The following is a 17,170-nucleotide window of genomic DNA, read 5'->3' on the forward strand; positions in this document are numbered from 1 at the left end:
CCCGCCTCGGCCTCCCAGAGTGCTAGGATTACAGGCGTGAGCCACCGCGCCCGGCCAGTATTTTATATTTTTATAGTTACATATGTAAAAGCATAGAGAAGGGGTTCTTGACAGTGGTACTGTTGACATTGTACATTAGATAATTCCTTGTTGTTGCAATCTGTCCTGTGCATTATAGGATTTTTAGCAGCATCCCTGACCCCTTACCCACTAGATACCAGTAGTGTCCCCCAAGCTCCCAGTTGTGACAACCAAAACTGTCTCCAGACATTGCCTACTGTGTCCTGGGGGACAAAATGTTTCCTAGTTGGACTCCCCTGGCATATACTAAGGTCTAAGAATGCATACTCACCAGATAAGTGATTACTGGAGAGAGAAATTATAATGAGGACAAAGGTACAGTTGGTGAGTTGTTAGCTTTATTTTCAATAAGAACAGTATTTAGGTATTACATATGTTTACATATATTACATATAGTTAAAAGATACCTTTGCTTCTCTATAATATATCTGTTTTATTAAATTTAAGAATGGTTAATGTTTGGAAGAATAGCTCATAAACAGGAAAATATGCCCAAACTCATTAATAACTAGGGAAATGCAAATTTTAAAAAATCAAAGAATTATTTTTCTCCATTAGATTAATAAAGTTAGAAAAATCAGCCATGTTCAGTGACAGTGTGGGAAAATTCATCTCTAATAGGAGTGTAAGTTGACATTAGCTTTTAAGTGTGTAGTTTGCAGTATTTGTACTTTTGAATATTTTTCTTATAGAAATTTACACATGTATTCAAATTGGCATGTTTAGGGAAACTTTTTGCAGCTTGCAATATCTGTCATTTAGAAATCATGTCCAATATTAGGAGAATGGCTAAAGAAGTTATGGTTTATCCAGATTACTCGGAGTATTGAGTAGCAGTTAAAAATTATGAGGTAGAACTCTCAAACAATACTGAGTTTTAAAGCAAGTTGCAAAATAATATGTGGTGTGATTCAGTTTATGCTAAGAAAAATCTTAAACATAAAATAAAAGTCTGCACTTTTATGTCTACATATTCGATGAGAATGCTCAGGTGAGTCTGGAAGGACACATGCATAAACCGATAGTAGTTGGATAATAATAGGGGTGGGGAGTAATGGTTATCTGTTGTCTGTACTGCTTAAGGTTTTTTTCTTTTTAACCAAATTCGTGTATTTATACATTACCTAGGTAATTAAAATAAAATTTAAAAATTTAAGAACATCTAAATGACTCACTTTTATGCATAATGTCATCAGTTAGTGGCCTATATCTCAATATGATAGCTGCTGGGGGCTATAGTCGTGCTTTGAGATCTCATGACTTTTAGTAGCTATTCGTATTTTATTGGAACTGACATTTAGCTATTCATATGGTTTGGAAACACTTTTTAAAAAATACTGATTTCAGTGGACATTATTTCCTAATGCTATTCCTGGAATTTCATTATTTCAGAAATCTGTATTCAGAAATATGATATATCTGTGTATTAAGTCTTCACTAGAATCTTGAATGCATGTGTGATAGCTTTCTCTTTAATAAGTGGAAAGTGATCTTAATGATTGCAGGCTAAGCTGAGCCCACATTCTCACTGGTATTTTCTTGTTTCCTCTTTTCCTTTACCCCACCACAACCAGCTATTTTATTCATTTTTAAGTATATAATGCAGTGGCATTAAGTACTTTCACGGTGTTGTGCAACAATTACCAGAACCATCCATTAAGCAGAACTTTTTCCCTTAATCTGTACAGATTTTATATTAATGGAGTCTTTTTCTGGGTTGTCTTTTGTCTTCATGACTGTATGTTTGGCTGCTGAGAATGATATTATTTCATGTGAGGGGCTTCTAGTCAGGCTTGTGAACCTGGGCACACATGCTAACATCTGTGAAGTATTTCTCTATGGAGAGATGAGCTCTCTGAAAAGTCTGAAAGTTTTGTTGCAAACCTTGTGTATGTACTTAGTTTTCCCAACAATTATGGAGACAGTTAAGTAAAATATCTTTGCATTCTCTAGCATGCTAGTTAAGCTACTTGAAAGGCTAATTTTCCATTTTAATCTTTCTTTTCTCACTTTGCATTCATCTTCAACCCAGGGAAGTCTGGCTTCTGTTTCCAATATTATACTGAATTGGTTCCCAAGGTGACTGGAGATCAGATTTGTCAAATCCCATAGCTACTTTAAATCTCCATCTTATTTAGTCTGTCTCTAACATGTCAACCTAAAAGAAGACACTAGAGAGAATTATCTCCATATATATTGATTTTACTCAGAATGAGAAGAAGGATTATAATCTGGATGCATGGAATGGCAAGCTACCAGTGCATTTTGTGAAGGAAGTGTAAAGGGAAGCTTTTATAAAAGCAAAAAATAAAAAAAAAAAAGGGAGAGATTCACATAAGTTGCTTAGAAACAGAGTTCATTTGTGCCAGAGGCTCAAAGCCAGAGTTGTCAGTTCATTCATTGGTGGAGATGCTATTACTGGGCAAGTGTTCTTTTAAGAGTATCTTACCTGAATTCAATCTCCAGGGAAGCCACTGATCTGCTTTCTGTCTCTAGTTTTGCATTTTCTAGACATTTCAAATAAATGGAATCATGTGATATTTGGTGTTTTGTGTTTGGCTTCTTTCACTTAGCATAATGTTTTGGAAGTTCATTCATATTGTTGCATGTATCAGTAGTACATTGTTTTTGCCAAGTACTATTCTATTGTATGAATCTAACACATTTTGTTTATCCTTTCACCAGTTGATGGGCATTTGTGTTTCTGGTTTATTATCAGTAATGCTACTATGAACATTTGCATATATGTCTTTAAATGGGAATATATTTTCATTTTTCTTGCAAATAAACCTAAGGGTGGAATTTCTGGGTCGTATGTTAACTCTGTACTTAATCTTTTAGGTACTACCGCACTGTTTTTCAAAGTAGCTGCACCATTTCACAAGCACTGTAGGAAGGTTCAAATTTCCCCCCAATTCTTGCCAGCCCTTGTTATTTCTGTCTTTTTATTTTCTTATTTTTTATTTATTTTTTTGAGACAGGGTCTTGCTCTGTCATTCAGGCTGGAGTGTGGTGGCCCAGTAACAGCTCACTATAACCTTGAATTCCTGGGCTAAATGATCCTATTGCCTCTGCCTCCTAAGTAGCTGGGACTATAGGCATGCACCACTATGGCTGGCTGGCTTATTTATTATTTTTAAAGAAATGGAGTCTTGCTATTTTGCCCAGACTGTTATCTGTCATTTTGATTATTGCCATCCTAGTGGGTGTGAAGGTGGTATCTCATTGTGGTTAATGGTCTGTTTTTGAGGAGCAAAAGTTCTTAATTTTTTTTTTTTTTTTTTGAGACAGAGTCTCACTCTGTTGCCCTGGCTAGACTGAGTGCCATATCGTCAGCCTAGCTCACAGCAACCTCACACTCCTGGGCTCAAGCGATCCTTCTGTCTCAGCCTCCTGAGTAGCTGGGACTACAGGCATGCGCCACCATGCCCAGCTAATTTTTTCTATATATTTTTAGTTGTCCAGATAATTTCTTTCTATTTTTAGTAGAGACGGGGTCTCGCTCTTGCTCAGGCTGGTCTCAAACTCCTGAGCTCCAACAATCTGCTTGCCTCGGCCTCCCAGAGTGCTAGGATTACAGGCGTGAGCCACCATGCCTGGCCAAAAGTTCTTAATTTTGATGAACTCCGGTTTCAAGTTTTTTTTTTTCGCGGGGGGGTGGTTTCCATTGAGGATCAGAAAACCTGCTAGACAAATTCCAAAAGAGCAGTAACACTCAAGGTTTTTTTTTTTTTTTTTTTTTTTTTAATTGCTTGCTCTCTAGGAGACTGGCATCAGTGGAGTATATCACTGGAGCTTCCTTGCCCTCTGCCTGTTTGGCTATTTGGCAACATCAGCAGGAGATCAGGATGTTTCTCTCCACCTTCCCCTCCCCTGCCTTGCTGCAGTTTTGACACAGGCCATGGTACTGTTAGGCCTCCCGCATTCTCCCCAGGTCTAGTTGTTCTTCCCACACTGTCACCCCCCAGGACTAGGAGTGACCGTGGCTTCCATTACTGGTCCCTGGAAGTCTCACCATCCTTTGTTGGTTTCTGTAACCCTCCTCTTTGTTGTTTCTTTAAGTTTCTTTGTTGTTTTCAGTTAAATATCTGTGAGTGTGTTACTTGATCCTTGCTAAATCCTGACTGATATACTAATTTGGACAGAAGAACATTTCTGAGGCAAGGGTTGTAAATGTATGTATGGGTGAATTTGGACAGAAATTTGCTTTTATTAAACTTTTTAGGCAGGTGGGGTGGGAATGTAGCTAACCTTCACACATCTGAAACTTTTTTGGTGTCCACCATCATCTTCCAAAAGAACTTAAGAGTTGTGCATGACCAAATTGGCCTAAGTTCTTTGACACCAAAGAGAACCATTTGTGAACCTCAACACTACCTGGCATTCTTACTAGATTTCTGAGTATTTTGCTCTTCCCTGTGCCCAGTGACCTTTTCCAGCCTGTTCCATTCTTCTTCCACTACCACCGATTTCTCTTTCCCGACTTCTGTCAGAAGGTGATCTTATCTCTTGCTTCACAAGTAAAATAGAAACTGCCAAAGTACTGGGCCTTAATTTTCACCAAATGCGTTTATATTTATTCTTGGCATCCCTCTGCTATTTAGAAGGAAAGGAACACAATAGTTCCCTCTTATCTTAGGGGGGATACATTCCTATAAATACTGTATTTTTTCCTATACATACATACTCATGATAAAGTTTAATTTATACATTAGGCATAGTACTCTTGTGCTTTGGGGCTAATATTAAATAAAGTAAGGGTGACTTAAACACAATCAGTGTGATACCTTGATAGTGGATCTGATAACCAGTGGCTCCTAAGTGACTAACGGGCAGGCAGTGTCTACAGTGTGGAGACCCTAGACAAAGGGATGAGTCACGTCCCAACTTAGGATGGAGCAGGATGGAATAGTGCACCATTGAAAACTTATAAATTACTTATTTCTGGAGTCTTATGTGTAATATTTTTCAACCACGGTTGACCGCGGGTAACTGAAACTAGAAAGCAAAACTGTGGATAAGGGGGGGACTACTGTATTCCTGATCCTGTCCCTGTTTTTTTCTCTGTAGTGGTGGCTCTAGAATTTCTGTAGAGGAGAGCTTTCAGGCAGCATAGTGATTTTGGGATAGGGGGTTTGGAGCCTTGTCTTGGAGGGCATAGCAAGCTTGCTTGCTTTCTCTCTTTAAAGCCTGGCTTGTATTTATTATGTATGCGGGAAAGATCAGTTCTCTGCTCCCCACTCTGCTGTCCCCGCCCCCTCCCCCCAATGCCTCTTGGTTCTGCCACGGCTTCTCAGAAACCTTGTACTATGAATTATTTCATATTCCACATGTTTATAGCTCCTTGCTTTCCACATTTTCCTTCTGAAAGGCATTTGTTCAAGTTTTTCCTAAGCTAACAAATGAAAACAAACCCAAATCATTTTTCAGCTATCACTCTGCCTCTCCCAACCTTTACATCCTGCCATATCAGCAGTCCGTCCCCACTTCCCCCCTCTTTTCTTCCCTGCTTTACTCTGCAGTCCATTTCATTGTGGTCTGGGCACCCACCAGCTACGTTGACATGGGTTCTGCTTGAATCGTTGGTGTCCTCCTCCCCCTCCTTCCTTCCTTTCTTGATGTGTCTCCCTTGATGCTTTTACTAAGGGGTCTGTGGTATGAGAATATAGTTCTAGTCCCGCTGTTTTTCATTCTTTTGTTGTTTACTGTATCCTCAGGAATGCATCCTTGCAAGAGCAAGACTAAAGGAAGAAAAAAAAAACCTTTGTTTTGGTTCTAGGATTGATTCATGATCAGTTTCCTTTTGTGATGTGAAAATAGGATCCTAGCAAATGGACTTGGAGTTTTGCAGCCGGCAAAAACCATTCTCTTTTTTCCCTGTAATTTTTAATTTTTAGTTTACCACTTTGATAATCATGTAAATTATAATTGAAGAAAGATAGTAAAGTCACTAATTCTACTATCCAAAATAATCACAAATAAATATGTCTTGGTGCTACACATATAGTTTTACAAAATGAAATCAAAGTGAATGTATTATTTACTGCCTTTTTTCTTTTTTTTTTTTCCCATGACAACTAGCTAGTATATTTACTGCCTTAAAAAAATCATTCTTTGTTTTCTGTGGGTCAAATTGCCTTTCTGGAAAGAATGTGCCAGAATGTTAGTCTTTTGAAACTTGTGTAAGTATCTTTAGACACGTATAAAATAGGAAGAAGAGTTCTGTTCATCTGATCTGTCTTCTGAGATAGGGTTTTATCTGGTTGTTTGAAAATGATTTTTTTTTTTCAGCTCTTCAAATTAATATTGGTGGAGTTGGCTTTCCTTTCTTTAACTCTTAAGTCTTTAAGGGCAATTTTCATTTGTTAGTAATGTTTGGAGAATTTGGTTAGATTTGGTGGATATTGAAGTCTGGCTGGGTTATGTGAAGCATTGCTATTTTCACGCAAGGAGGATGTCTAGTCTATCTTATGTCATCCTCAGAGTGTTGTACCCAGTGTCTTGCATTGGAAGAGTATCACAAGGAGAAGTATGGTCATGGTAAATAGTGCCCACTTGATGGCAGATCTTGAGTGGTAGGTTTCAAAATATCTCTAGGCATGGAGAAACATTTTCCAAGCTGCTCATTTTCCCTATCTTTCTCAGTCTGTACTAGTTTAGAAGATACTGAAAAACTTTCACTCAGACCACTCAGTTTTATCCTAAACATGTTATCTGGCCTGGCACTTTTTAACACTAAGATGCAATCTATTTGATAACGATAGGTATCAAGTGGAATATCTTTTCCAGTGTATTTTAGGCATCTAATCGACTGATACTAAATTTTCTGTTAATCCAAAGTTTTCAAATGTAGGCACAATTTTTTTTTTTTTTTTTTTACAGAGTCTCACTCTTTTGCCTGGGCTAGAGTGAGTGCCGTGGCATCAGCCTAGCTCACAGCAACCTCAAGCTCCTGGGCTCAAGCAATCCTTCTGCCTCAGCCTCCCGAGTAGCTGGGACTACAGGCATGCGCCACCATGCCCGGCTAATTTTTTCTATATATTTTTAGTTGTCCGATTAATTTCTTTCTAATTTTAGTAGAGACGGGGTCTCGCTCTTGCTCAGGCTGGTTTCGAACTCCTGAGCTCAAACAATCCGCCCGCCTCGGCCTCGCAGAGTGCTGAAATTACAGGCGTGAGCCACCGCGCCCAGCCTGTAGGCACAATTTTTAGCTCATCTATATCCAAGCATTTAAATTTATCTTTAAAAACTTAATGATTTTTTTCAGTCCTGTAAGTTGACACACACACTTTGTTCTGCTAGTTCATTATTTAGAAAATAATAGGTTGATAGAAGTAATAGGCTGATACAAAAATGTTTCCTCTAAAGAGTTAAAAAATTAAAAATACAAAACTGTAAATGCTTGAGGAGGAAACTGATCTGCTTGAAAAACCTCTGTTGGTTTTTCAAGAATAGAAAAGTTTATGAAGACTGACTGCTTTTCTTAGTATTAGAGCTTAAAATGTTTTATTTTTCTTTTTGAAACATACAGCCAGCAAATCCTGCTTAGTTGAATAGTTTATCTCAGTTTAAACTTTACATAATTGTTATATATTTCCTTTACCATTAAAATATATAAAAAGGAATTTATATTTTTCAACATGTTGAAATTTTGGAAACATATATGTATCTAATCGGCATATGCAATATTAAGTTCTGCAGAATAGCACTTGCATTGCCTGAATATAGTTCATTTTATATTATTAAGTCAAAGAAAACACTTGACACATTTAGTACATCAATAACAACAAAATTGAAATTGAGTTTCAAAACTTTGTTAAGCTATTCTTCCCAGGTTGACTCATAGGTGTCTGCTTGAGAACTAAGGCAGCAGAGGATTCTAATTTTTTCTTTCACATGGCTTTGCCTAGCATTTCTAGGATTTGCCCTGGGCTAGACTGTGGGCTTGTTGAGATGTGAATATACCCTTCTCCCTGAATTAAGATTTGTTTCTGAGAAACAGAAGAGAAGAAACCAACCAATCCTTTAGAAAGGGTTTGTGTTTATTAGCTCTTCTTTGTAAAGCCCATAAATAGTTTGAAATGCTTTTGATGTATAATTTCTTTGAATGTTTATTAGAACAATATTGATAACCTGATAAAATGTTAGGCTCTGAGCTAGTTCTTGGTATGTTTACAAAGAGTTTGTGATAACATAGGAAAAATATCTCTTATGATAGTTAAAAAACAAAAGAATATAAAATTATATATGCAGTATTATTATGAAAGTATTTAGACAGGACTGGAAGTAAAAAAGTCAAAATACTATTAGGATTCTCCTTTTTACTTTTGATGCATGTTCATTATAGAAATTTTGGACATTAAATACACACATGCATATGTTTATTTTTTAATTTTTTTCTTTCATGCAACCGTCAGTTGCCATATGTATTGCTGAGATTGAGAAGATTTTATTTGGGTGTAATTAGTTAGATTTTTTTTTTGCCTCAAAGGCAATGACGTAATGTTGCAACTTTTTTGTATCTCATTGATAATGCCTTTTACATTTAATAATGAAAGTTGCTAAATAAACTGCCATCCAAGAGTATCTGTGAGTTAATAAGCTTTTAGCACCTAACACTGGGTTAGGTGAGATTAAAAAAAGGAATTTAAGGCATAGCCTCTGTCCTCCAGAACCTATGATGTTGTAGAGGAGAGTGTTAAATTGTAATGGACATAGTCTGTAAAGCAGTTAAAATGAGATTGCTGGGTAGGATGTGATTGAATGCCAAAATTTGTACTAAGTACTCTCAGAGTTCAGATTGAAGGATATTCGTCCAAAGCTGAAGTACTTGGGGAAGATCCAGTGGTAGAAGTGAAACTTTAAGTGCTTGTTTAATAATAGATAATATCCGAGGGAAATAAAAATTTCAGAATAAGTGTGGATTTAACTTTAAATAAAGACTTCATCCTCACCTGACTAATATGTTATTTTTAAAGGATTAAGTATTCAATTTCTTTCTTACAGGAAGATACCACAACCACCACAGCAAAATTGACAATAACAGGATCTGAAATGGGCAGAGGGCAATGGAGGGAGGGGGCTTTCTGGTCTGAGGGCAGAAGAACAACTTGAGGTTGGGGATAAGCCAGGCAAAGATATTAATAACTGTGAGTAGAGCCTTGCTTTGAACGTCGGAATATTTAGAAGCCCTTTGCAAGCAGAGTTGCCTTTCCTTGCAATTGTTGTTATTAAAGGAATTACAGAGGGTATATATTTGAGTATTTTATCTTAAGATATCACCCTGAAAATCCCTTGGACCAGGTATCTTTTACTTTTCAATGCAAAGTATTAATATCATTTTTTACTAAATTGGAAAATATTGAATGGATAGAGAATTCAGAGCTTTCTAAAAGACTACTTTTTTGGTTTTGTTTTTTAGACCTCGTTTAAAACAAAGTATTTAAAAAAGTCACAACTGAAGATTATAACTTAGAAATACTTAAAAGTATTTACCACCTCAGACTTTTTTTTTTAGTGTGGGAGTGGGTCATAAATGTTCAGTTATATGTTTGTGTTCCAGTTTTACATTTCTGCCTTGTAAAAGAATTATAATCTGATTTGAGAGTTCCTTAAACTAGAAGACCATTAGGAAAAGCCATTCCAAAAATATACTAATCCTTTTATCATTTTAAAAGAATAGATTCCTTTTAGAACTAAACAGCTTACTCTTTTCAATATTGAATGCTTAGCCTCTACTAAGCAAAAATAGATTTAAATATTATAGAATGAGTAGTCTTAAAAATGGAGCATACATTCCTGAATTTTGAGTAGGTTTATAACTTAATACACATATCAGTTCTTTTAGGAATAAATGCAAAATGGGCAAAGATTGAATGCAAGAGTATTTAAATGAATCTCAAGATTTTCTGGTTCATGTGTTGTGATATTGAACTCTTTCGTCCTAGGCTTTAATTTGTGCCTGGTGCTGACCTGATGCTGTGCAGGGACACTCACTGCATCACTCCATTCAGTCCCTCCAATTATCCCAACTTCCTGGGGAGCTTGCTTAGAACTGGGCATGAGTGGTTGTTATTAAAATATTGGGCTACCCTGACTACATGTAACAAGGTAGTTTTTGATACCAGATTTATGTTTAGATGAACAGAATAGGAAGCTAAAGTTGTTTGCTGTGATTTTTACATAAATAGGGGATATTATGGAAATTATTTGGTTAGACAATGGATTAGGCTATAATAAATGAAATCATGGGTGGTATAGTTCCTGAGCTTATTTGTTGCATTGTTGTTTTTTTTAGTGCAAATTCAAAAAAAAATCAGATTTGCAATTTTATGTATATTTGCAGATGATGGTAATTCTTTTTTGCTGGGTGCATCTGTTAATGCAGAGATTTGTCTCTTCAGGTTCATGTGAAAATGGCGGATGAGGCCGTCTGTGTTGGCCCAGCTCCCACCAGTAAAAGCTACCTCAACATGGATGCCATCATGGAAGCCATTAAGAAAACCAGGGCACAAGCTGTGAGTCTGAATGAATCTATCTACTGCAGCTGTTTCATATGTAGTGAGCAGAAAGCTAGAATTTGTATTTAAAAAAAAAAAAGAAAGAATGATTGAAAATGCTGTTGCAGTTAGTTCATGTCACATGAGTTAAATGTGGCCGAATTCGCTACTGGAAATCAAAGGCTTTGTAGCATCTGGCAGTGTTGGTCGCTGATCCTGCAGGTGGCTGCTGGATTCAGCTTTCACACCAGGGAGCAGTTTCAGTTCATTTCCAAATTTGCTAGGCAAAAAGAAATCCCAATTAGTTTTGAGCATTAACCCTTTCAGTGTAATAAAAGCATTAAAAAAATTCTGTTATAAGCAGGATCCAAAAGACCCTGTTTAAATTCAATTTTAATCATTTAAACATTATGTACACCTAGTTACACTTCCAGAAGTAAAAACAGCGCACTTGGTAATTATTTTAGTTTGTTAATGTCGTTAGAATGCCTGCAACTTATATGGATAGATCAATAATTCTCTCCACCCCCAATTCTGTTTAAATAGAATCCAAGGAAAAAACTGATTTCTGACATCAAGAATAGTGTCCCCCCACCTTTTTTTTATTATCAGAGAACTAATTACATATAATGTTCAAAACTATGCAGAGTTATCTCCAAAATTGGATGGAAGCAGCCAACACCAGCAATTAGCCTGGAGCGCTTCAATTAGTGCTCACATTTCTTTTGAAAGAAATGTTTTAGTAAAATGCATGTTTAAATAAAAAACTGAATTCATGAACCCATATTATAGATGTTTACAGTTTATTAGCACAGTTAATGAAGGTAAAACTCTTTTAACCTTTTAACTATAGCTTATCAGGATACAATCTTTAGTTTAATGTTTATATAAAATGAAATTGGTGGAATGAAACTCTTTTCTTGTGATTCAGTGTTTATATTACTCTGTACCATGTTTATAAAGCTCAGTTCAGCATTTAAAAATCTCTGATAAGTAGCTATTTCTAGATTATCATATTGGCTCCTTCAGAAATTTGACTTTGTTTTTAGCTGAATTGTTTTATTCGGAATATGTTCAACCTGACTGATACTGTAGTAGCCAAATTTATTTTTGGCCAATGTCTTAGTCAAAAATAACATGGTTAGAACAGATAGCATTGAGATAATAGCAATGTGGCTTGTGGGTGAGGATAGCATAAAATAGTTGTAAATGGCTAAATTGGGGGTGAGGAAGAAGAAAAAAAATTCAGTGTACAAAATAAAAGTAAAACCAAACCTCCATTTTAGTTGAATTTGACAGAAAGGGCTCATTGGGTAGAGGCTGAGTATTATTAATGCCATCAGGAATAAAATGTGTTAGTTGACTTAGTACCCTGGGTTTTGGAAAGTAGTAGTTGCTGGTACTATAAAGAAAGGGGAATTTAGAGTTTTTTATATCCATCTTGCCAAAGGTTCCTTTAACGTAATTCTTTGACCTACCAGCCATTATAAAGTTTTCCAAATCTGCAGCGAAAGTTAGCCTCAGAAAAAGTAAAGGGAGTTGTGTTGAATAGTGTGGACAAACCGAGGTGAACAGGAAGACATGTAGGTATATGGCCCCAATCATGTTAAGGACAAAGGTAGTATGTGGAAAGTAAATGTAAGAGGCAGTTTATTGGAATTTGATTCTGTAATGAGAACTGTGAGTTAGAGCTAATCAGTGTGTAAGAGAAGTAAACTTATTTAAGGGCTCTTAAACAATAAACACATGAGTGCACTGTACATTTTGCTTATAAAGGGTTTGCAATATGATAAAATTGAAAGTACTTTTTGCTTTCATTTCTAAGGTACATCCAGGTTATGGATTCCTTTCAGAAAACAAAGAATTTGCCAGATGTTTGGTAAGTTGCTAATGTACCAGAAACTATTAACTTATGTTTTAGAAAACAATGTAGTGGCATGGCTTTTGTAAATGTGGATAGTGGTGAATCATAGAATTGTAATTGACCCAACAGTTCTTTGAAAATTGTGAAAAGCAAAGAGTTTTTATTCTGTAATCCAAGTCTTGATTTGAAGAGTAATTATAGAAATGGAAGAGTTATAAAATCACTATTGCTCCTAATGATTGATACCTGATTTATTATATAGTGCATGGTCTTTGAATTTTGCAATTAAAAACTTCAGATTTTTAACTGTATGTCAAGGAGTTTAGTGAGTTGTGATTTAATTATTATACCATGAACATGGTATGTGAAGTCAGAAGTAAGAATTATATATTTCCCTTTTTTTGCATATTGTGACATTTAAGATCAAATCTTACTCCTCTGTTTTGGGGAAAGTTTTTTTTTTTTTTTTTAATCTGAATGTCCTCTTCAAATCACCATTCTAGTTAGGTACATTAATCTATATTTGTTATATAATTGATTTTCCAGGTATATTTATAACTACATTCAGGATGGTACTGAAACCTTAGTTTTTAGGTACTGAAATACGATTTTGATTAATGTTTGTAAAATTTTTTGTTATTAGATCAATTATGCCAAGTATTAAATTATCTTAATTTATTCCGATATGTTATACTTTTTGATTTCTGTGATACACAGTCATGTGTCGCCTAACAACATTCTGAGAAATACATCATTAGGCAATTACCATCATATATGTGGTCCCTTGTTGACTGAAATGTTATGTGGCACATGACTATACTGTATTTTGTTCTTCCATGGATTTGAAATTATTTATGAATGTACTCATCATTTTCTAGATGAAAGTTCCACTTAAAAATCTGTAAGTTGAACTTGGAACGATTCTTAAGATCATAGAATTCTAGCTTAGAATTATCTGTTTTAACCAACTTACTTTATGGGTTAAAAACTAAGGCTTAAAGAGGTGTCTGGAGAGGGCAAATTAGGTGGAAGTATCGAAAGGTCCAGATTGACCAGGTTTTATGTAGCATATCCATATTTCCTTGTTTATACCTCCCCCTGTTAAATCTTCCTTGGGATTTTGACTGAGGTTTTGTCATTATAAAAAATGATTTGACTATAGTGGTTATATTTAAAAGTATGTGTATAGTGCATTAAATTTAAGTTTGTATAGATGAGAGGTTGGCAAACTACAGTCTATGGGACAAATGCAGCCTGCTGCCTGTTTTTGCAAATAAGGTTTTATTGAAACACAGCCATTGCTCATTAATGTACATGTTGACTATGACTGCTTTTGCTCAATAGCAGACTTGAGTAGTTGTGACAAAGACCATTTGGCCTGCCAAGCCTAAAATATTTACTATATGATCCTTTACAGAAAAAGTTTGGGAACTCATGATATAGATGAATATCTGAGTCTAAGGGAAGTTAAGTGATATGGCTAGTATATTCATTCATTAAAAAATGCTTATTTGGGGCCAGGCGCCGTGGGTTATACCTGTAATCCTAGCACCCTGGGAGGCCGAGGTGGGAGGATCGCTTGAGGGCAGGAGTTTGAAACCAGCCTGAGCGAGACACCATCTCTACAAAAAGTAGACAAATTAGCCGGAGGCACTGGCCTGCGCCTGTGGTCCCAGACACTCTGGTAGCTGAGACAGGAGGATGGCTTGAGCCCAGGGGATGGAGGTTGCAGTGAGCCACTACATTCTAGCTGGGGTGACAGAGTGAGACTGTCTCAAAAAAAAAAAAAAAAAAAAAAAATGCTTATTTGGAATCTATGTTCAAGGCATTTGCGAAGGATACAAAAATGAATCAGATCTGGGTTCTGCTCACAGTCATGTTGTGGAAAATAAGTTAGGGACACAAATGACTTCAGAGAAGAAAATACTGTGAGAGGAGGTCACATTCTCTGTAAATAAAGATAAGATGATTTCCACCTGGGGTTTTACATGAGCGAAAGAGTGTAGAATGGATGACTACCTTTCTTTCTTTCTAAACTTATTTCCTTCATTTCCCTTTGTCAACGGCATGTCTCCACTGAACCCGACTATGTGCCATTCCCAAGCGTGGCTGGCTCTTTTCTGTCACGTGCTATTTGTCACTCTCTTTCCTCAGTGGGCACACCTGTCCTCTAGTGCCACGTGTCCAACTGCTATCTATCTTTGAAGGCACAGTTTACATGTTACCTCTACTGGGAAAGTTTTCCATATCCTTCTGGTAAGAAGTAATTTCTTTCCTCTAACTTCGTTTTTTAAAAGAGCACTTTTGGCGAGGCGCAGTGGCTCACGCCTGTAATCCTAGCTCTCTGGGAGGCCGAGGCGGGCGGATTGTTTGAGCTCAGGAGTTCGAAACCAGCCTGAGCAAGAGCGAGACCCCGTCTCTACTAAAAATAGGAAGAAATTAATCAGACAACTAAAAATACATAGAAAAAAATTAGCCGGGCATGGTGGCGCATGCCTGTAGTCCCAGCTACTCGGGAGGCTGAGGCAGAAGGATCACTTGAGCCCAGGAGTTTGAAGTTGCTGTGAGCTAGGCTGACGCCACAGCACTCTAGCCCAGGCAACACAGTGAGACTTTGTCTCAAAAAAAAAACACTTTTAAAGTTTAAAAAATTTCTTATTTGGTATACCACTTTCCATATTATGTTAAAATTGTTTTTGTACTTTAATTGCCTGTTAAGAGACTTGTTTTCCTCAGTGTGTTGTTTCCCCTTGGTTGTCAATCCTAATAGTTTCTGCATAGTAAATTCAGTACATGCTTATGGAAGGATTAAATATACATTATTAGGTTAAGAATTGTAAAACATTCAACCTGCAAGAAAACTTTCCCTCATCACAAAAAAGACTGATTTAAAGTAGAAGGCAGCATTGCTGTGTGTTTTTGTTGGTTATAAAAATATGCAGCTAGTGATAAATACTTCCCTCCCCTCTGCTTTTTTTTTTTTTTTTTTGAGACAGAGTCTCACTCTGTTGCCCTGGCTAGAGTGAGTGCCATGGCGTCAGCCTAGCTCACAGCAACCTCAAACTCCTGGGCTCAAGTGATCCTACTGCCCCAGCCTCCCGAGTAGCTGGGACTACAGGCATGCACCACCATGCCCGGCTAATTTTTTCTATATATTTTTAGTTGGCCGATTAATTTATTTCTAATTTTAGTAGAGGTGGGGTCTCGCTCTTGCTCAGGCTGGTCTCGAACTCTTGAGCTCAAACAATCCGCCACCTTGGCCTCCCAGAGAGCTAGGATTACAAGCGTGAGCCACCGCGCCCGGCCCTCTCCTCTGCTTTTTTTCTGTGCATCAGGACAAGATTTTTATTTGGGATATAATTTCCCTAGCATTAAAATATTTTCCCATCAGAGCATGCCATTTAAGATGTTCCTTTTAGAATATCTGGTCTTAGTTGGTAAGTTCAATAAAAATAACACAATGAAATGAAATTGCTTATAGATTTTTTATGCCAAGTAAATATTGTTTGTGTCGTTGGTGGGCAACCATTGAACTTTGACAGTTTTTATATTAACTTGGGTATGTTCTTAAAAATCCAGTGATTTCCAATGTCATGGATTGCTATGTTGGTAGCAAGTTTGGCGAAGAAGACTAACAGGAGATTTAAAATCTTTTATTTTTTAGTTTGATACTGTGGAGTTCCTTTATTGTAATACTGTATCTTATGTTTGAAATTTAATCAAATATGGAGATTTTGTTCTCCATTAATTTCTCTGTTTATTGTGTGTAAATGTTTTGCTTATAGAAAAACTATTTCTGCTTTATTTGATACGTTCTTAGTATTTATGACTAAAATGAGTTCTTGACTTTTTCTGAATAATTGTTATATATTTGATTTAGAAAGTATGCAATAAGCCAAATTCCCCAATACTAGCTTTGTAAGACTAATAGTTCTTTATGCTCCATTTACGTGAAGTGGGATTGGATTACATATGATCCCTGCTGTACATGCTTGGACAAAATCATGTCTCTTTATTTTTGTTTTGAATAATTCATGGGAAAAAAGCTACAAATAATTTTCATAAAAATAGAAATTTTCAATAATTTTAATTGCTGAGTGAACAGATTTTATTTCCAAACTGTTTTCCATTTTGTAATTTCCCTCTGGGCTGCTTTTATTACAAGCAGTAAAGGACCAGCAACTAGAGACTATGAGGACTAGTAGGATTAAGGAAAGAAATTTCTAATGGAGTTTACGAAAGAGCTTTGACACGTAAAACTACCTGCTCCTGGAAAAAAGGGATATTGGTTTAAAGAGATTTCATGGTCTTCCTAGTTCTCTGTCTGGTTTTTCCTTATTGTTTTTATCATATTATCATATCATTTCAGTGCAATGTAACATTATAAGTTACAGTAGTTAGCTTTAGGAGAAATTTATGTGTTAGATTTAATAATTTGTGTTTTGTGTCTGGGTCTTATCTGTGTATAAAAGTGAGTTCTATCTAGGATGCTCAGCGTTGAAGGCATAGCAGGAAACTGGCAAGCAGGTGAGGTTTGATGATTGTGCTATTTTATCTTCTTTCTTTAGAGAGTTTTTAGCAAGATAAGAAATGTAACTATTGCAAAAATGGTAATGAGATGGAATTTTTTTTAACCCATTGGGTTAAGCAAAAAACTGTAGCTGTGACATCCAGTGTAGGCAAGGGTACAGAGAAATAGTTTTGTTCTTGGGAGCGTAAATGGTTT

At 36.3% G+C, this 17,170-nt stretch overlaps 1 protein-coding gene across 1 annotated transcript in view; it reads left to right on the forward strand.

Annotated features, from left to right (window-relative positions):
* Nucleotides 1-17,170, forward strand: part of PCCA (propionyl CoA carboxylase, alpha polypeptide) — a 375,245-nt gene that overhangs the window by 48,794 nt on the left and 309,281 nt on the right. The window contains exons 4-5 of the mRNA XM_012644433.1: nucleotides 10,485-10,598; nucleotides 12,406-12,459. Of these exons, the coding sequence (XP_012499887.1) occupies nucleotides 10,485-10,598; nucleotides 12,406-12,459 (168 nt within the window). The remainder of the gene's footprint in view (nucleotides 1-10,484; nucleotides 10,599-12,405; nucleotides 12,460-17,170) is intronic.

The sequence above is a fragment of the Propithecus coquereli genome, unplaced genomic scaffold (genome assembly GCF_000956105.1).
Source record: "Propithecus coquereli isolate 6110/MARCELLA unplaced genomic scaffold, Pcoq_1.0 Scaffold212, whole genome shotgun sequence".
Lineage (NCBI taxonomy): Eukaryota > Metazoa > Chordata > Mammalia > Primates > Indriidae > Propithecus > Propithecus coquereli.